General features: G+C 42.1%; 1 protein-coding gene across 2 annotated transcripts; it reads right to left on the bottom strand.

Annotated features, from left to right (window-relative positions):
* Positions 1-5,880: 5,880 nt before the first annotated feature.
* Positions 5,881-19,828, bottom strand: ZNF711 (zinc finger protein 711). Of its 2 annotated transcripts, XM_010136835.1 has the most exons (8): positions 19,750-19,828; positions 18,308-18,838; positions 11,308-11,466; positions 10,465-10,611; positions 9,728-9,865; positions 8,298-8,345; positions 7,587-7,730; positions 5,881-7,110 (listed from the first exon to the last, which is right to left on the bottom strand). In XM_010136835.1, exons 1-8 carry the CDS (start codon positions 19,826-19,828, stop codon positions 5,933-5,935), a joined length of 2,424 nt encoding a protein of 807 aa, XP_010135137.1. In that variant the 3' UTR covers positions 5,881-5,932. The 2 variants fall into 2 exon arrangements, with proteins under 2 accessions (XP_010135137.1, XP_010135145.1); XM_010136843.1 differs by lacking the exon at positions 9,728-9,865.
* Positions 19,829-22,144: the final 2,316 nt, after the last annotated feature.

The raw sequence follows: 22,144 nt of genomic DNA, 5'->3' as shown, positions 1-22,144 counted from the left end.
GAACCCATCCCGAGTTACCCAGCACTGCTGCCACTGGAGTTCACAGAAACAGTCTCACTCACCCGTGGCTCTCAGTGCCCAGCGTCACCCTCATTACAGACAGCGTCCCTTAGCTCACCCTTCCCCTCAGTTTCAGGTAGGTCCACTAAGACTTCGAAAGGCCTTTGTTCAGGCACAGATCAGAAAATAAGCGATTACTTGATACAGGTACAACATACACACACTGCCCCATTAGATACCAGCCCCACACTGCCTGACTGGATTGGGTGGTGAGCAGAGCTTCTTCTTACCCTGAGGAGCAGGAGAAAATGGTCTTCTGGTGCCTGGTGCTGCTTTCCCCACACAATGCCATATGCACCGTGGAACTGTTCCTCTGCCTTGGCTGTGAAGGACAAGCCAAAGAGAGCTCCAGTTCAGGAGATACCAACAGCTCTGGTGCTCTGCCTGAAGAGTCGCCACAGACACTGGATGCCTCATCACAGTAACTGACCTCTACCCCAAGAGCACTCTGCTGGTGGGCTTCCCTCTCCTCGCTGCATTTCACTGCCTTTAACTGTGGGCACATGAAACCTGCAGAAAGAAACATACAGATGATGGAGTCACGAATCCCTTCTAACTGCTCCTGGCGTGTCATTCAAATAACAAATCGCAGTAAACCACTCTGGTTTCAGGGTAACCCTTCCACATGTTTGTGCTACTTGCTGTGTCTGTGCATCACCCAGAGCACCGCAGAAGCAGGCAGCGGAGGAACCAAACATGGTCCAGAACAGGGGAAGGTCCTCAGTGCTGTGCTGCTGGGGTGAAGAGCCTTACAGCACCGCTCACCTTTCCTGCTCCTGGTGCTGAGGGGCAGCAGCCTCTCACCCCTGGTGCTGCGAAAGGGCATTCACCTCGTTATTAGTGCTGCTGTGGGAGCAGGTTTGTACTCATTAGACAAGCAAGGACCGTCTCCAACAAAGGTCAGAGCCCTTCCTGAAAACGTGGCGAGGCAAGATGTGTACAACTGTCTCTGAGGAAAGCACGTACGTGCGAACAATGTTCACGTCTGCCCACGAGGGCTTGAGATCACCCAGCTTCACAACGATGAGCATCACACTGAGGTTTCAGAATAAGTAATAGAACATGGTATCGCCGACTTTGGTCACTCAGTTCAACATTTAAGTCAGAGCACTTGCAAAGCTTAGAGCGTCTCGCTGGCTTCCTACCACCGCTTAGCAACTCATCTGCTTTGCAAACCTGTGAGCAGGACCTGCCTGGAGAGCTCAGCACCCCTCCTAGAGGCCTCCTGGGTTTGGTAAGAGGTGGTTTGCTGCCAGGGCACAGAGCAGGCATTTGCGCAAGTACCAAGACACACGTTCACTGTGAGATGACACACACAAAGGATTTCTGAAGTCATGACACCTCTGTAGTGACAGCACCACAGCAACCATCACAAACTCTGAACTATTTACTAGGAAGGTGCACTCAATGAATGTAGGAACTGTGCCTCCAACCGCCCAGGATTCAGGTGAAGTTTTATTCTCTCGTCAGAAGATTTAAAATGGCACTGCCCGGTAACGTCTTAGGTCAAGAACATCAACCACCCGCCTGCTTTAACACAGAGCACCAGCTACTGTCGCAGGAAAAAACAGAGAGAAAAAAAAGGTCCTACCCAAGTCTTATCTTCTGTTGGATGAGTTATGTACACAAGCTAGGCATAACAAATCCTAAATGACTTAGACAACATACACCACATAAGATGTACACCACATCGCGTACGACTCCACTTCCCCTCAAGTTTCTTTGTGCAGCAGGCACAAAGGCCCTTCCCTAACCCCAACAACTTCTACAGCCTTTCCCCACAGCCCCAGTGTCAGACCTGTGACACATCACGCAGGTCTTTCTTGTTGATTCCTTCCTCCTTCCACCCATCCCAGTACTGGTTTTGTTTTTTTTTAAACCATGAGTCCTCCTAACATCAACTCCAAGCCCCTCCTTTGCCTATTCACCATCCAGCTTGGACAGTCAAAAGCAGCTTCAATATCTGCAGCTATACAGGAGGACATCGATTCTGGAAGAAGGAGCGGAGGCACTGGTGGGAATTTCAAACCACAGAGCAACACCTAAGTCCAGCCTCAGTCGCCAACATCCAAGCAGCACTGGACAGAACCAGCAACGGGCCATGCAGAAGCACACGTTCTCCAGGGGTATGGTGAGCTACCTCATTTTAAAACCACCATGCAAGCAGGAAGTCTGACAAACTTACTTCTTTTAACTTTGGAATTTACCACCCTGCGGGCAGTGAACCATTAACCTTGGCCGCTGGCAGGTTGAGTCTCAAGGGTTTTCCTCTCTTGTTCAGGCCTCATTTCCACAGTCTGTCTTCTTAGCCAGGTTGCGTTGTCCTTCACTGCCAAGAGGAGACAAACAATTAGATGCTAATGCGCTAAATCAATCAAAGGGATACGGTAACTCATCTGGAGGTCCCACATGGGACGAGGCTGCCTGTCACCATCCCGTTGAAGAGAACAACCCAGTTTCTCCCCCAGCCGTCTCAAAAATCAGGGCTCACACAGGGAAGGTTCTACCAGTCTGCACCCCATTCAAGTCCTTCCCCCGTTTGTACCCTGGCTGGTAACATCCCACTACAGGCAAGGTTTTTCCAACCACCATTCCCTCCCTCCCATCTGGAAAAACATGGTCCTCACCCATTTTCATGCTCCAAAAGGTCTGACAGTTTTGTTCCTAATTACAAACAGATCTCATGAGTGGACTTACAGCCTCTTACAGCTCAATGCCAGTTTCAACTTCTGTAATACAAAGTTACAGAACTTCGTAGTTCAATAATAAAATGGTGAAGCTGTAAGTTAATTACAACTTATAACCAGCACCCTCCACATACTTTCTGCTATCATTCAGTATGTTTAAGACACTTCTGTGCCCGTTACAGCATGTAGTTTTAGGGCAAGAAAAAACTAGAAGCAGTAGAAGATGTAATGAACTGATGCCCCCCAGCCTCCCATGCCCCCGAGAGCAGAAGATACTCCTGATCACTGAACAGAACGACTGGACCAAACAATCTCACACTAAACTGTTCAGCATGGAAAGAATTAACCCACGTGTGTAACTAACTGCAAACGATCAGACATGAGAGGTCACAGCCTTTCACTGCGCTCCTTGAAGGAAGCCCTGCTGTTGTCCTCCAACATACACTGTAAAATGCAAACACGAACTTAGCTCACCACTGAACACTGAGTATGACTAACAACAGGTATCAAACCAGGATCTGAACGCACTGCCTAAAGCATTACATCCCCCTTTCACACCACGGTCTAAAACACTGGCTCTCCAGAAGCTTCATTTCTGCCCCTGCCAGCCCCGCCGTCCTGTTGTGTGTCCCAGAAGAATGATGGACTCTTGGGCAACGGGGGATTCAGGTGGCTGTAGAAATGTTTAACGCACTCCAGTACCTGATATTCCTGATATTCTGTCCATCGTAAGGCGGGCAATGAGCCAGCACGGCTGTGTGCTTGGTCACAGGGTCGGTGATTGTCTTCGGTCTGCTATGAAGAAACTCCTTCAGTCTGCGTGCTCGACAGAACGCTCAGGAATAAAGCATGAACACTGACAAAACCCCACAACTTCAATCTCTAAGACTCTCTTTGACTGCTACAGCTGCTCCTCTGATCGCTGGGCATACAAAAAAAAGTAGTGTCAACACTACTGAACAACAGGTCCATGTCTGCATCGTTTCTGGGTTGTAGTACAAAACCTATGAGGTCACTGGCTAAAAGCCCGTTGGAAAGCCTTGATAAAGAGTTCATCTGCCATCGCACTCTCAAGTCTTTAATCTCCTCTTGATGCCTTAACTCAAGGATTCTAAATGAGAGGGGAATTCAGAGAGCACTATTTTTAGTATCTCCTTTCGCAAGCTGTCTGTTATCACACAGATAAAAAGAAGAAAGAAAACCTACCTGGCTTTTCCCAAAGTATGTGAGAAAGTTTATGGCCTTTTTACTTAAAGGAAAAAATATCAAAGCAGCGTCAGTATCACGCGTGAGAACTGGTTTAGATACAAGACAAGGACATGACCTGTAACTGAAGCGGGTTAGTCAAACGGTGCCCTGCGACTCCCCTCCGCAGTCTGACAAACATACCTCACAGAACCTGTCCACCTGAAATGTCACCACCTATGAATTAGGGAATAACATTGTTAAAAATACTAGGCAAACTGACACAGAATGAGACCTTCCTAAACACCATAAATGAAAAGCAAACTCCAAAATATTTGGAGTGCAAGAGATGCGTTTTATTGTATGCCCGTTATGATGAGTAACACATTTAGAAATCATAATCCCACAGAACAGTGACAATCTTATTTTACAGCGTGTACATCATTTTTTACAGCCACATAAAACACGTATTTCTCTAAGAGATTTCCCAAATTTAACTTTTGGAAGTTTAGAAATATAAAAAAAATTTATTCTCAAGGAACTGATTCTCATCTGGTGCAAAAACAAAAAATATGAACATTATCTGAAACACAAAAAGCCACAATATAGCATGAAGTTACAGTTTCTCATGTGAACAGCTGTGTGCAAACATGAAGCAACTAAAAAAGTAAAAAATACACATTATATGCGTAACATTTATGAACAGGTTTTTCGTTAAATAGCCCTAGACCAGCTTGTTATATTAAGCGCCATTGGATTTGCAGCATGCTAACACAAAGCGGCGTTTAAAGGGATGCATATTTTAAATGTATACACTGGAAACCGAAGACCCACCTCCAAACTCGAGTGGCAGCGGAGTTTTCTGGTTAAATACTGCATATATACTTTCTTACAGATTGAAAATGCACGTTTATAGCACAGTATAGATTTTTCTTTTTAAAGAATTGATTAAAAGGTGCAATTTTATGTCTCTGTCGACAATTTCCTACTCAGAGGCAGGACAGTAAGTTAAGAACACTGCCCTAAAGAACTTCTAAGTACTTTGAATTTTCATTAAAAAGAACCCTATGTTTTTCAACCTTGTTTTTAATATCCATTTTCGAGAAGATTTTGAAGTAGCAAGAAAAAAATTTCGTGTTGAGGCACAACACTACGAGCTGCATCCACGTTATCCTTAAAAAAGAGTCAAATTCCAAGTTAATTGTGTTATATGTGCCATACTGAACAACATTCAACTGTAGTTTCAGGTAAAAAAGGGAAGTTATATACATACACATCTTTAGTCCTAGCACCAGAACACCACCTTTGAGATCATAACATAATGCTCTATTTTCAACACCATATCCTGCAACAGAATAGGTTAGCAGCTTTGAAAACCATTGAAAAATTACTTGTTGGACCTAAACTAATAAAGGAAACGAAAACGTTTCCCAATGAAATGTTTAAAAAAAAAAAAAAAAAAAAGATGACCCCCCCGCCCAGATTTGACCAGTTCGCATTTTCATTTCCAGGCATGATTTCAAAACGTTATGATCAAGTGACTGACCAATACTTCCCTCTCAAACCGCACAGGAAGTTTGACTCGGTCACCTCTGCAAACAGTTTGTAGATAACCCCACCACCGACCTGAACCGTGTTCCTGCTGGAGACAAGTGCTGTTCCCGACCAGACGGACACGCGCCATCATCGGGTTTTTGTCTTCTATAGCTTAACAATATGTAACACTATTCATCTGAAGACATTCATCCATCCTTCTGCAAATTTAAGACATTCATCCATCCTTTCGCATTCTATAGTGCTCTTTAGGTTCTGATAAGCAACAATCATAGGGCTACGAGATCCCCTGTCAACCCTAATACTTTTAAGACTTTTAATACAAAGAATGTAAAGTTATGATTTAATATCAAGCTTTGAAACCAGGAGAAACAGTTCATGAGATTTTTTTTTTCCCCAATTAGCATATCACAGTTTCTAAATCGCTTCCTCCTCGAGATCATATATTACATTATGGCCTCTTTGTGGTGCCTCATTATATGCTGATTTTTTTCAGAGGGTCTCCGGAACCCCTTTTTGCAATACTCACACCTATGGGGATAGTCTTTTGTGTGTATTGATATTACGTGTCGCTTAAAGCCTGACGCATCCGTAGTGCTATATTCACAATACTGGCACTGATAGACTTTTCTTCCACTGTGGGTCTTCATGTGCTTCTTAAGTTCGTTTTGCTGCCTAAATCCTCTTTTACATCTTTTGCATTTAAAAGGCAGGTCCTTGGTGTGAACCGAGAGGATGTGCCCGCTAAGTACAAAAGGATCTGATGTTTTAAAGTCACAGTGTCTACACTGGTGGATCTTTTTACCTTTGTGAGTTTCACTATGCTTTTTGAGCTCAGACGGTCGGTGGAAGCCTTTCTCACATACCTCGCATTTGTGGGGAAAATCCTTTGTGTGGACTGAAATAATGTGTCGCTTCAGGTCACTGGAATTGGTGCTCTTATGGTCACAGTGTGGACACTGGTGAGTCTTATGCCCCTGGAACAGTTCCATGTGCTGCTGCAGCTCTTTCTCGTCTGAGAAGGCCTGGGGACAGTGCTCACATTTAAAGGGCAGATCGGTCCCGTGTTTGGTTTTGATGTGAGTTTTCAGGTTGGACTGATCAGCACACCTGAAGACACAGTGCTGACACTGGTATGGCTTTTCCCCAGTGTGGGTCCTCATATGCTTTTTCAGCTCTGACGGGTGACGGAATCCTTTCCCACACTCGACACACACGTGAGGGAAGTTCTTACTGTGAACTGCAAGCAGGTGTCTATTGAGCAGTCCCTGCTCTGCAGTTTCATAGTCACAGTATTTGCACTTGTGCAGCTTAGGCTCCTTGTCCCTCAGGATTAGCTTGTTAGAGCTCAACGGGCTCGCTTCTCTGTATCTTCTCGTATATTCTGTAAACTCATGGGTTTTATCAACTTTATTGATCAGTTTATGGCTTTCCAGATGATTGTGGAAACTTACTTTTTTGTTCGTTGTAAAGTCACAGTCTGTACACTGGTATTTCTTCTTGATCATATGATCTGGATGATTCTTCATATGCCTTTTCAAGAATCCTCGGGATTTAAATTTTTTCCCACAAATATGACAAGGGTAAACTGTTAAGGGCTGTCCATCAGGACCTATTATAACAGCTGTTTTTAAACAAACAAAAATAAGTTATGAGGGAAACAGACTTACTGATTAGAAGTTTTAAATCATCCAGCTGCTGTTCAGATTCATGCACTTACACTTGCAGCAGACAGAGAATGGTTCTTAACCAGTAGCTTAAAAACAACCAATCCACAGCACCTATCGTTTATGTGGTTTTGTTTTAGAAACTGCTCAAGCAGATCAGTAACATCGTATCACAGTGAATGGAGCCGTGATTACGTTTTAATAGCTTGCAAAATTCAAACAAGCTCATCACCCCTAAGCGTACTGACTGAAAGCCGCAATTATTACATTTTCTACGCACAGAACTGGAGGGGGGAAGGACACAGGAAATACGCAAATCATCATCGGTATCTTTTAATTCTGCATCAGTTTAAGAACAAACAAACAAACAAAAAGGAATAGTACAGGAGCAAGTGCCACGCTGTGACACTCCGCATCACCACACAGTGTTTACCTGTTTGCCATTGCCTGGCCTCTCCTCTCCTCCTTTTCTTGGTTTTTTGTTTTAGCACTCTATTAGCGCTAACGCTATCACAAATCTGCAGGTACTGTGTTGCATTACCGTTTTTGTTTTCTAATCGTGTATCCAAGTTATTTCCTAGAAACAAAAATTAGACACCATAAAAAACCTTAAACAACCTTTTTCTTTGGGACTGACGACTGGAATTGCACAGCAGCATATCTACTCTTTAAAAAAAACACCGCCCATTGCTCTACGATGAACACACGTAAAAAGAGGAAGAGCGCCAGTATAAAGCACTATCTATCTTTGCTGGCAGAAGTCAAGAATATAATCGTTTAAATACAAATTTCCAAATCTATTCCTTGATTTCTCATACTTCTCAGGACAGTAATTTCTTGAGTTATGCTGGCTGTTTCCTTTTATTTGACTTCCTAACAACCACGTTATCTCTTCCCTGACTGCCAAACTGTATGAAAAGCCCTGGCAGATCCTCCCATCTTCCCCACCCACTCTGAAGGCCTACAACCCACCTAGAACTGGTGTCATTTCAAAACTGCAAAGACAGACTGCAGAGTCCTTCAATATATACTTTATGGATAATTTTTTGCTTTATCATTAGGAGAACTGACACCTAACCGTATGTATTTCCAAAGACAGCAGGGTAGGTTTAATGCTGTACCAAGCACAGATTCACGTTCTTACCTGCCGCTTGACCATCTTCGTATCTTCTGGGTAGTCTTCTTTCATCTCCTGCAGAAAATGGTATTTTAGTCGTTATACATCAGAATTCTTTTTAAAGACGATGGCTTTGATAAGAGAAAACTAACTTAGCTAATAAGTAACAGCTTAACTCCATCCAACCTGAGATGTACGGTTCACAACCCGTTCAGGATTTTGTAATTATGAGCCCCAGGAAAGGAAATCCCATCTTTGAGAACAGTTACTATCCACTAGAGCCATGTCTGCACGTTCACTATGCTATCTACCCTGTTTTAATTGTAATGTAATAATTAAGATGCCTGGTTCTGCAAGCTTTTAACCTCATCTATAGCCTCAGATACCAATCCAGAAACGAGGTTATCTGCAATTTGTTCTTGAGATGGCAGCACTTTATCCTTCTGCAGCAGAACTAGGCAGGTAAGAAGACTCGGACCTTATCAGCTGCTCAGTACTCATCTGTATGGGGCACTACAAAGTTCCAGGACACGGAGAAGTAGTATCTTAAAAGTATGTTCCGCATCTTGGGATTGAAAGCGTTTACTGCTACGTGCCAAGGCTGTGCAGTTCTACACCACTTCATCAGCCCAACTACTGCGCTTCACAATTACACCAATGGACCCAAACTGACTAATCATAACCTAAATCATGGATGACCTGATACTCCCTTAATACACATTTAACAGGCCAAAATCTGAGAAAAGGATATGAAATAAAAGAATAGTCAGAATTCGCAATACACCCTGGTAAGACACTTCTACTATGCGAAGCATGGCTACAGAGAACCCACTACCTTTTTTCTTTTTATTTCTAACCTGAAGGACTAACAGCCTTAAAACAAGCATATAAACTTAAATAATTAGGAATCTTTACACGCGTATTCCCACCATTCTCTTTCAAAAGTTATTTCCCTTCCTCCTAGCTCAAGCAAAATACTTAAGGCTAATGTTGTGTTTGTAAGATCTTCAACAGCCAACTTGAACAGCCATCAAAACCCACACATTCTGTACATCTGAACTGGAATCAAAGACGGTATAAGAATTCTCCTAACAGCTTTCCTTTCCACTTCATAAAACTCATTCAGTATATGCAAGACAACAAGCTATTAAAGTAGTCTGTAACTGTTTGAAAGGCCAGCATTGGGAAAAACCCCTCAATGTAAGAATGGAATTAGTTTTCTTCATATGGAACTGCAGAAAAACATAAAGGACCTTATGTGTAAAAGGTCCTGAATCATGTCAAAGTAATTTTTCGCATCATTTCATCAACTGACACTGCTGAAAGGTCAGAAGGAACTGTTTCCAAACCCCTAGGCCAAGGTGGGAGATTATCACATTTGCACAGAGATGCTAGAAGCTGGACTGGAGAGAAAATAACAGAAGGGGTTTTCAGAAAATAAGCATCCAGATCCCTACCGTAAGCAGCAGCCCAAGCAACAGGGACAAAAGTTTTATTCACGCCAGAGTCTTCAAGCTGCGTCTCGGGAAGTGATGTAGCTTCTTCTTCACCTACAATAACTTCCATATAAACTTCATCTGCTATTTCAGCACAGCCTGGATTAAAGGAGAAGAACAAATCTTTAATTTTACTCTGCTCATTCTAAATTTCCCTTCATTTAACTTGCTCTCACTGTGATTGATACCCATCATAAATTACTTTTCTTCCTTTGGTATTTAGAACCACCCCTTCCCTCAGGGGATCATTTATTCAGACATCCCTTAAAGAGAGAAAACACGTATCAATAAATAGAAATCCAAACCAAATGCCAACATAAATTCAAATGCACAAACTTATAAACATGTAACTGACTTTATTTATTTGCCACTTGGCCAGAAAGCTGAGTAAACAAGGCAATTTGCAGTAGGAAAAATAAGAAATTTGACTAACCTCTTCAACATCATCCATGGACATGCTAATTTAATATAAATTATGAAATGATTGCACACAATATGCACAAAGTGTATTTATCCACATCACTTTAAAATAATTATAGCCTGCTTTTTACTTTTAGGGAAGATGAGCTTAGTTTTCTACTACTTCAGGCTAAAGAATTCTTCAGGAAAATTAAAGTCCTTAAGAACGATGTTTATATTGTTGTACAAAATAGCATGAGAAACAAAAATGTTTCTTATTATGCTTATATTATGCTTACTAATATCTTCATCTTCCTGAGAAGAGTCCTTAACAGCCATGTAAACCATTTTTTCTCGCTGCATTCTACCAACACCTCCTTGTTCAATTACTCCAGCTACAGAATGTCCATTGTGAAAGTCACTCTCTGTGACAATTTCTGTCCCACCTTGAACAAAAAGAAGTTAAATGCATTAAGTAAATGTAAACAAAAGCCACTGTTAAGAATAATTTCAGATTTAAGGATTTTTTCTTGTTTACAATAAAGCTATTTCATAAAACTCCAATTAAATGCCTCTACATCCATGTCTGTCATAAAATCATGCAAGTGTGATACTGTGGGGCAGATAAGGAAAAGCCTCTCAGCGTGTCCTGGAAATTCAGGACTGAACAACTACTTCCCAAGAAGGATGAAGAGCCTTTGCTGCATGCTAGCAGTGAACTGCAACAGGACAAGAGGAAACGGCATCCAGTTGCACCAGGGGAGGTTCAGGTTGGATATTAGCAAAAATTTCCTTGCTGAGGGGGTTGTGAAGCCCTGGCCCAGGCTGCTCGGGGCAGTGGTGGAGTCCCCATCCCTAGAGGAGTTTAAAAGACATCAGAGAGAAGCTGGAGCTGAAAAACAGCTGCAGACACCCAACTACTTCTACATGTGGGCTTTGGCTGCCAAAAAAAATCCCCAGTGCTAATCAGAAAGAACTTGACACTAACACACACCCAGTATTTACCACACTTGAGCAGCCTCCTCAAATGTCACATTCAACAAACATTCCGGTCAGTGGATTACATGAAACGAAGAACAACAAACAGAAAGACCCTGAAACGCTTCATACTACTGGAAGAATACACAGAATTTAAAAGGTACCTATTTCGACATCATCTTCAGCTTCAGCTTTAAATATGTACACCTTGATAACTTCTGAACCAAACCCGTCATCTTTAGCAACATCATCATTTGTCACCTCGGTACTGATTTTCAAGGGAGTGTTTCCTATATGGTCCAATTTCTCTCCAACATCATCCACTGTAAAGATAAGAGAATAGCAGTGAGGTTCAAACACAATTTTTAAGAGTCTAAGTAATCAGTAGCATGATTTCCTCCACTATTACCCCCATGCACAGCAAAGGTTTGATTTCATAAAATGCCTTTGCAAAACAGTTCATCTCAAGAGGCTCAAGAGAGATTCCAGAAGCTCAGAACCCATTTTCTTGCAACTCAGGAAACACAGCAAGAACTTCAGAATGAGGAACACAAGAGGGAGCTTTTCATCAAAGAGAATGTGGTAACTGGTTAAGTCCGAAATGATGACACTTAGAAAGCAAAAATGTATCCATAAATAAAATCAAACACCTATCAAAAAATGTTAAAGATTAACCAAGAAGTGCCTGTTGCAGCCTAAGAGTCCCAAAACATCGCACTACTCTAAGACACGGCTGAGTAAATTTTAGCAGCTGAAATTCCTATGAAGAGACTCAGAGAATATTCCCTGTGAAAGAAGTGTGCATCAAATACTTGACTACTTCTTCATTCTAAAAGAAATGATGATTTTATCCACTTTATCACTCAAAAACATAGATTAATGAAGACTGCTGTATCATATAGAGCTGATTAAACGATGCAGTGACAACAAATCCAAATACACTATGTGAAACGGACTTCTCGTTCTTTATGTATGAAACAGTCACTCATTATTTGGTCTATATATTCAAAATGCTCGTTTTATTTATACAACTGAAATCACATTCTGACTATTAAAAGTGTGGGAGTAACACTCTTCTGGTGCAAGGGTATTCACGCAGATATCCATACACATACACCTCAAACTGCCACTACAGAGGCCACTCAACTAAGAATCTTTCTGACGGATGTATCGCCAACGCACTTCTTTCAGTGGATAAAACCAGCTCTGGTGCAGAGAGCCAACACAAACCTGTGGGATGCTCAACGCCCACTGAAGTCCTCTAAATAGAGGAGAATTCCACGAAATATAAACAAAATCTGAATTAAATACATTCCAGGGAAATAGCAATTTGCTGCCTACGTAACATTAAAATATCTGCATAGGAGGTAAAAACAATCATTACAATTAATATTAAGGCGGCAGTATTGTTTCACTACCAAGAAGAGAGCCCACTCAATGCGGCACTGACGGCTCCGGTTCCTGAGGCTTACGGCAGATCTCAATCACCCTCTCAGCTTCCTGCCCTCGGTGCAGCTCTTGAAGAGCTGCTCTTAACTAGCTCAGGCTACAGCCTGGTGTCCTGAGGCAAGCTGGGGCTCATTTAAGCTGTTCTTACCAGTGCAGGGAGTCATGAGAGGTGGTTCAGAACCTGCCTGAGAAGGAGCAGGTGCCTTTGGTGCAGCAGGGTGGAAATCCACCACAGCAATCCCAAACTAAACACTTCCCACTCATGGACAGGATTCCACAGAAACTCCTATCCAAGTACCACCGCGTTTCATCCCCACATCGAGAAACCTTATCTCCATTTCAAAAACCCTGGACTGCGCCAGAAGAGCAGAGATGCTGTTGCAGACAGAACTAGATATAACGCAGATATGTACAAATAATTATTTGAGTTCATTTTAGAACCTCTGAAGATTATATATTTTGATGAAAAATCAATGGAAAACATTTTAAAAATACTTAGCTGTTTCTTTTGCAAAGAGATTAACCGGATTGCCAAAAAAATATCAAACTTGGATCAGTAGAAACACAAGATAAAAATTCAAACCAAGATAAATTCATTGCAGTATAAGGAACATTTCCAGTGCCTGTGTGAGTCTCTGGAGGACTGGGGGCAGGAGCGGTGATGCAGACAGCTGGATGACCAGACATGCTGCCAGACACAGACAGAGTATTTAAAGCCTGGGTGGAAGAAATCCCTAGTTGTAACACGTTACCATCCTTTTAGAATCGGTAGGCAGTAGCAAAGATATAGCAAAGCTGCAACTCAAGCAACAACAACTTTTTCTAAACTCATAAATTATAAATATATTATCAGTTTAGCACAGAAAATAAATATTTCTATTCTGGAAACAACGACAGCAACTTCCTACTGAACAGTGGAGTAATCACTTGTATGTGGTAAGAACTTTTCATTATAGTAAAAACTGCCAACTATTTAACTAACCCTGGGTGACAATGACTGCGCACCACTATGTACCTAGTGAAATAACGTAAGCACATAACACACCGTTGTAGACAGCTGCCTCACCAGGAAATCAAATGCAATACAACAAAGGTTACATAAAGAAGAAAAAAAGAGCAATTTTTCAATTGTACAATTTTTGTAAGAACAAACCCTTTCAGCCAACAATATAAAGTAAAATACACAAATACTGCACGTTTGCTCACCTGCTGTGTTTTACAGCAGGTAAAATCCCCTCATGTAAAGCCCCCAATATCCTTTAAAAATAGGGAGCCTGGTCTCAGAGGGGCAAACTTACAACATTATTTTAAAAATCAGTGGTTATTTCCATGCTCTGCATTTTCAAAGATCTTTGGTCTCTACAATTTAAGATAAATTAACTAAACCATATCAGGAAGCCTGTGTACCCAGGGCCTCTGGAACTGCTTTTCTAAAAAAGCATCTGTAATATAACAAAATCTGAAACATACGAACTGGACCGAGAAAATGACACTGATATGGACCATCACTTGTTTCACAGACCTCAAGAACAGCAGGCGCTGAATTCGCAATTGCTACTGCTTAAATTGCTGTCTGATATGAAGTAAAAGTCATGGTTTCAACCTACTTTTTAAACACATGTAGATAAGAGGAAAGCAATCAATGCAGCAGGACATAAAATCTTTGCCAAGTCCCAAAACATAAGGATTTTTTAAAAGAACAGATCGGGAAAATGTTCTATTGCCTCAGTAATACGACTTCAATCCCAGCCTGCTAACCCAGCAGCGCCAAATGATCTGCTGACGGTTCCCAGGGATGGTTCTCAGGAACAGAATGCTGACTTTATGTCAGTGGCATAGCAAAGAGTCTTCCGGATCCGACTCACCCACCAGAAGCACTACAGATTGTCACTTATATTTACAGATTGTCACTTAAAATTAACCAAAAAGCCTCAGCAGAGAACCTTTATAAACGTGTACTGAATCCTCCTGCATACAAGGTTTAAAGGAAAACTCAGCACGTTTCCAGTTTTAACTTACCTGGCTGGGCTGTTTTCAGGTGTGTGATGTCCAGATTCACCGTGGATTGCCAGCTCCCCATTCATGTGATGCCTCAGCATGCACTATGCTGGTGATATCACACCCACCACAGGAGCCCGTAGCGATGTCAGGAGGGCAAGATAAGTCCCGTGGTTTGACAATTCTTCGTATTTTTCTAATGTCTGATATACTTATGTCATATCCCGTAGGTTACAGTATAGGAGTACTAAGATTAAAATGTTTAGCAAATTACGTCACACTGTATCGTACACACTAAAAAGGAGGCGGTGGTGGAACAGTACCTTACCCCTAACGGCCAGCTCCAGAGTTGTTCTTTGGTGGGTATGAGGTCACCAACATAGTGCATGCAGGGCCAGCACACGGATCAGGAGCTGGCAATCCGCTGTGGGTCTGAATATCGCAAACCTGAAAAACAAAAGAGGGGACGCTTTAAGCTCCACGAGCGCTACCTCCTCCCTGGCAAAACGGGCTGTGCTGGTCATAACCTTCCCATCTCAGTCAGGGTTCAGGATCACTCCACAGGCACTCGCTTTGTACTCACTTCCTTTTTAACAAGTCCCTTTCAAACAGGGAGATCACACATATCCCAAGCATACGTTGTGAAAAAAAGGCAGTTTAAGTCTTAAGCTTGTAAGGCTGATTTATAAAAGCTGAACTCACCCGCACTGAGGGCAGAGTGGTGACAATTCTCTAGTTAAAGTATCCAACTACAAATCACACACAGCTAGTTCACAGAACTATCAAGACCAACTCAGGATGTTTCAAATCATTCTAATGTAATTACCAATAGTGTATAAAATATCTAAATGGGTAGGTTGCCTTAAATGGTGAAAAAACACCTTTCAGTTTATTTAAACTGTCACTCCCAACAAAAGAGTAAAATAAGTTAAAAATCCACACTCAGCTCAGCTTCACACCGTAAAATGTTGTGGTTTAGAAGTTCCCAGAATGTGTTCCACAGAACAGCTGGTGGAATTCCCCAGGGACATTACTGGTCATTTTATTTAAAGTCTCCGTTTTTTAGATGCTGAATTTCATTAAAAGACAGCCAAGTATTATGAGTTTCTTTAAAACTATCATTTTTTATGTGATTTACATTATAAAAAAGATGAACAATCCTGTATATGCACTTCAAAAGAAATAGCGTAAAATCAACTTTCTACAATATTTACTGACAATATTTGACTTTGACAATTAAAAAATAAGTAAATAAAAATGGTTTTCAACTGCTTGATAAACTGAGGGGAAGAATGGTTGAAAATTGCCTGTTGGAAAAGGACCTGGAGGTGCTGGTCACCAGTGGCTGAAGAGGAGCCGTTAAAGATAAAGCTCAGGCTGAACGTACAACTTCTGGGCAGTCCTTGTTTGCCCTTGGCGCCGTATTCACGCACAGCTCTTGTTCTGAAACAGTGGTTTGAAAAAGGACCTGGGGGGGTTGGTGACAGCGGCTGGAGAGGAGCCAGCAGTGGGACCAGGTGGCCAAGAAGGCCAATGGCATCCTGGCTTGTCCCAGCACTGGTGTGGCCAGCAGGAGCCGGGCAGGGATCGTCCCCCTGTACTGGGGGCACTGGTGAGGCCACAGCTCAAATCCTGGGTTCAGTGCTGGCCCCTCACTGCCAGAAGGACATTGAGGGGCTGGAGCGTGTCCAGAGAAGGGCAGCGGAGCAGGGGCAGGGTCTGGAGCACAATGCGCTGAGGAGCGGCTGAGGGACCTGGGGGGGTTGAGCCTGGAGCAAAGGAGGCTCCGGGGAGACCTTCTGGCTCTGACAACTCCCTGACAGGAGGGTGCAGTGAGGTGGGGGTCAGTCTTTTCTCTCCAGGAACAAGCAACAAGAAGAGAGCAAACGGCCTCAAGTTGTGCCAGGGGAGGTTGAGGTTGGACCTCAGGAACAATTTCTTCCCCGAAAGGGTTGTCAAGCCCTGGCCCAGGCTGCCCAGGGCAGCGGTGGAGTCTCTATCCCTCGAGGGGCTTAAAAGCCAAGAGACATGGTGCTGAGGGACATCATTTTGTGGTGACCTGGCAGTGCTGGAGAAATGGTTGGACTAGATGATCTTTAAGGTCTTTTCCAACCTAAATGATTATAGGATTTTATCACTGCTTTAATTTATCTTGAATAAGTACTTAAATCAAATTTCTAGATTAATATGTAGATTCCAACTGTGATTATTCAGGCATTTTGTGATTATACATATACATAAATCTAATTTGCTGAAAAGTAGGTCTCAAACCGGCTTTGAAACACTGCAAAAGCCGTCGGTAGCCTTGAGAACACCTGACAAACCTATAAATGTATCAGACACAGCCTGGGCCATCAAGTAACTGTTACTGACAGTTTAAGATGCTCTGATCATCATCATCAATCACACAGATCTATCTTAGAAGAATTCCAAAGATGGCTTTACTTACAATTACAAGGTGCAGTTGGAAATACCGCAGCTACAGAATACAACCCATCGTAAGTACTCTGTCAGAAAGGAGGAATGTTTTCAGTGAAACAACTGACTGTAAAAATGGTGTTCCTTTATTTACAAACACACGGGAATTTCTCTGTTGTAAGTCTAACTTGCTTTTAGACTGAGGTTTCTTTGGTTGTTTTTTCAAAAAACCCGCTTTGACTTCCATTAGTGACACACAGCATTACAGCAGTGGTCGAATGATCAAAAAACCCACTGCTGTTCATCCTATAACGAACCAAAAATAAATACCAAACCTGTATTTTGTGTAAGGGACATAAATGCTATGAAATAGTGAAATCCTTAAAAATGTCAAGACAGAGGACCTTCTTATAAGAAGTGCAGCTTGCTGTGAACAGATCGACACATTGACACACTTGGCACTGCCATTTTTTAACATATTGCTTCTGACTAAATAAAATCTGTTTTGACCTACTCACATTTCAGTAACTGATTTGGAGAAGTCAAGAATCGAAAAGGAACTCTCATCCTTTTTATCAAATTTGTGTAGCAATAAAAACTGGTGTCTCGAGTATAATTCAACTACTGCAGAAATGTGGAACACCCAAGGTCCTTGAGTGACTCCCAGGCACAGGACGGTACCGTTTCCTCAGAGGTGAAGGCTGTGCGGACACTGAGGCGCAGCCACTTTCCAGTGTTAGGGAGTCAATCGGTTACTGCACTCGACCCGAGTGGCCGGTCCAGACCAGCACAACAAACAATAAAATGTCTATTATAAGTTTCAATATAGCTAAATAAACAGTATTTTGTGGACGTGTTAGAGGAAACTTTATGAGTCCAGTATCTCAAAAAACCTTCTTCTTTGTTGTATTCTACTGATTAAACCCAACATGTTATTTTTACAGAAATCTACATAATGTGGTAATACTTCTAAAAAGTATTATACTCAAAGTATGTGGAATGTTTAACTTTCCAATGTGCTTTGCTTAATTTTCAGGATTATTTAGTTTCAGAAACACAAACACAACACACTCATTCACTCAACAGTATGAATGTCTTTATCTTTCTTGCTCTATCAGCAATAATGATTGTGCATCAAGAAAACCCAAATCCAGACACCACGAATTAACTGGGCAACAGACTGTTATTTGAGAGTTCCAGTACCGAACGCAGCAAGAGTCCAGTTATAGAAACTTCTCCCCACCAGATCAGTTCTACCTCAGATAACCTCCTGCTTGTATCTACCTTTGTTTAACTTACAAGATATCATTAAGTAGTCTTCAGATGTGCTCTTGCCATCATCATCGTCTTCTGTTTTTATAGTCATCGTGGAGCCAGGAACAGTAGCAGCTGCTTGAATGACTGCTTCAGAATCTGAGTTCGTTACAAGAACTTCTTCTGAAACCATTGTAGGTGAGTTGGCTCCTGACACGGAGTCTTGCACCACGTGCTCCAAATGTCCATCAGGACCCGTAACAAGGTCAGCCACAAACACCTGATCGGGAACTCTAACGGTTTCTGTTATGAGATCAGAAGTCAAGACATGATCACTGGTATCTAAAGCTTCTTCAATAGCAACATCAGCTTCCAAAACAGAGTCAGGAACAATTACGCCTTCTGTTACAACATCAGTTTCAGTGATGATGTCAGGTCCTTGGACAACTTCAGCTGCTAAGCCATGATCAAGAGTTATTCCATCATCAGTGACAACATCGGAAACTAGGACAGCTTCGGGGACTGATACAACAATATGGTCTCCATCGATATGGGCAGTGCCAGCCATCCCAGCCACTACGGAAAAATTATGAATGAGGAGAACAGAGTTAAAATTATTGCATTAGCAATTAGTTTATCTAAGGAATGGAACAATTGTATAGACATGACAAACACAGATGTACAAATCTGTCACTCATCAACGATCCACAATCTGCATTTCACCCAATAAAGACTATCTAAAGCAGTCGGTATTCTTTAAATTAAGAAAAACAAAACATGCCACTTCTTTAAGGCGTAATGTGGAATTTGTCCCCCATTTCGGTTTTACAATACTGAGATGTGAAAAAGTACAGGGCCAGTTTGTGATTTCATCTTCTTATAAACTGCAGCTAGGAAACGTCTGATTACGGGAGCACTGTGAACCTTCACAGAATTCTTGCATGATGCTGCAAATGTGGTAACAATACCTTAACTGCTGTTACAATAAAAGGACTGCATGGGCCTTGAAAAAAATAAATACTCAGTTGTATGCAATATTTACAGCCCGATTTCCAACAACGTGCCACACTGCCAGGAATGGCTAGAAGGAGAAACCTGGTTTTTGTTAACAGACTTGACTGGCCAGTCGTATTTGCAGAACTACTTTTCTAAACACAGAAAAGAATGTGCAGGGAATTACTTCAACACGTAAATGGGAGTTTCAATCTTAATGAAGAAACCACTCAAACAAGTGGTTCTTATCAGAATGAAAAAAAGTATTAAAATTATTCAACATCGTACTGCAAATGCAATTACTTGGGTAGACGGAGGAATACCGATTCATGTTAGAACAAAGACATGGTCCTTCGCAATACTTTAGAAGGTCATCTCTGGTCATAATGCAGAAATGGAGTCAACCACCTCTGGATATCATTTATGAACATACAGCAAATCTCTGAAAAACAATCTTGATTTTATTCATTATTTTTAATAGTTAAAATGTTTACCAAAATCCTGCATAATCATAGTGTGCGGCATTTTGGATTCTTGTGTTTGCAATCCCAGACTTCCACCACCTGGATCCATATTCAGCTAAGTGCATTCACAAACAACTGCAATAAAAGCAAAACCAGAATTTATGTTGCACAGTGTTGTTGTGTTGATTAGCTTCACTGGATTAATGAGTCACGCTGACAAATGCAGACAAGTATTTATCTCGAACTTCAACAAAAAAGAATTCAGTACTTCACACAAGTCAACTCACTTTGCTTTATTCTTTTGCTTTTATGACTCAAAATCCTGAAAATGTCTTCATCCACAACTAGTCCTGCGGTAACTGAAAGAATTACACACGTGAGTGAAACTAACCAAATCAGTAATCCTTGGTCAGGACTTAAAAGGGTGTTTTTATAGAAGTCTTTGGTTACTGCCTGTCCCAGAACAGTTCTGTTTCTATTCTGCAGAACTTAACCGGAAAGTGCTTTCTGGTTACCTTTGCCATGCAGAGGCACACTCTTCAACACAACATTTCCTCCAGGAGCTGTAAGCACAAGAAATGCCTAAACCCTCAACTTCCACACTGAACAGTGAAGCATTTTTTGCAGTTTTCTAGACTATCTCCGCAGAGGAACAGCTCACTGACGGCAAAGAGCTCACCTGCAGCACCACCAGCAGCAGCAGCCCATAGTAACACAACAGTAAGAGACGTGTTAGTGAGCAACCCAACCTAGTTACAGGGAACTTGAGAGAAACTTTGTCAAGGAGCAAGTTAACTTTGTGTTAAGCAAACTGTAGCCAGCTGTCTGGAGACGCAAGTAGTACCTGTTAGGCATCCACAGTGCACACGTGCTACTCCTAACCGCACGCCTTACCATAACGACATATATTAGTAACTGCGCAGGAAGAAGTCACCTTCGCTCTGCCCCGTCTGTATACGCTCTTTAACTATCCAGACTGGTGACTATGGATAGGAGGAGCCGCACTGAAGAAATTCAAGAACTGTTCCGGGACTATAAACTTTTCAGATTCTTTCCCAATTTTGTAACTGTCAGATATTTCAAAACAAATTCCCATGTGTAAATTTAATTGAACATTACGCTTAATTACAGATAAGTTCTGAAAAAGCTGTGTAGTGCACTAAATTTATGAGAACAAAGCTATTTTCTCTTCTCTGTGTACAAACCCCACTATTTAATTTAAAAAGCCTGACAAAAGGCCTGGTAGGAAATTTCATCAGCCCTCAGTTAGATTTGCGTGCACAGAGCAGAACTACCCCCCATACCAGGTAACAGCTACACGTCAGAAAGGCCAACTGTTTTCAGCATTTCCCCTGCCACCATCCTCACTGAAGAGCGACAGTGCTCAACAGACTTCAGAGCTGACGCCTCTCCTCACCGTGCCAGTGCATTACCCATACTGGTTGACATTTCATTTCAAAACTGTCAGGTTACTCTGGAAATCTCATCTTCCAGCACTGTCCCTTCTGTGCTGCCTCGTTGCTGGTGCCAGGGAAAAGCTGCTCCCATGCAGCTATCTGCAACACCCCTCTAACAGACAACCAGTCCCATACAGCTTCTGACTGAACAGGCCGCCAGCTCTTTGTGAGCTCCCCACTGTCATCCTTCACTCTTAGGTCTTTAGCTTGACTTTTCTTTTGTTTTTCACAACTGCTTTGTTGCTTTGGCTCTTCTTAACTCCCCTTAATGCTTAGGGGCTTTTGTTTCCCAAGTTCTCTGTGTGTCAGACTTGCCTATCTTGCTCTGTCTTTTAAAATTACACCAGTTCCTCAAACCTTGCCACAGAGACAAGACAGTTTTAATCTGAGTTTTACTTCTGAGATTCTCACATTCATTAAAACACAACTGTAATTACATCCACGAATTTTCATACAGAGAGTAGATGTCAAGCTTCTCAATGAACTCGCCACGACCTCCATTTCTGGTATCATATCTGTCATCGTGAGGATGCTGAACCTCTTCGATAAGGCACAGCCGCACAAACTTCCATTCAGAGAAAGAGAAAGTATGTAACGTTTCTGTGACAGCGTGTTTCATACAATGCAAGAGAGAAAGGAGGGTCAGCAGTCCTCCATGCTCTCTGCGTTCCTACTAAGCCCTGAACTGTGGGGATTCTGAATTAGTTTGCCATTTGCTGCAACCTAAAAGACTTGGTTACCCAAGTTCTCAGATGAAGTGACTCTGTAGAAGTGGCTACAGGGGTGTGTAGAGAGCAAGGCTTTCATCCGTTAAAAACCTCTTGCTTCAAGAATCTCTGTTGCATTAGACTAAAACCTTGTACTTTCCCGCCCTCTCACAAGCACAAACCAGAAATAAACAAGTGTCACGTCGGAAACAAAGGGTTTTAGGAACTAAGGCAAATGAACGAGGAACAAGAGCTCAAGTC

This window comes from Buceros rhinoceros, unplaced genomic scaffold (assembly GCF_000710305.1).
Source record: "Buceros rhinoceros silvestris isolate BGI_N320 unplaced genomic scaffold, ASM71030v1 scaffold10760, whole genome shotgun sequence".
Classification (NCBI taxonomy): domain Eukaryota; kingdom Metazoa; phylum Chordata; class Aves; order Bucerotiformes; family Bucerotidae; genus Buceros; species Buceros rhinoceros.
Note: the sequence above shows the minus strand (reverse complement) of the source record. Positions and strands in the feature narration are given on the sequence as shown.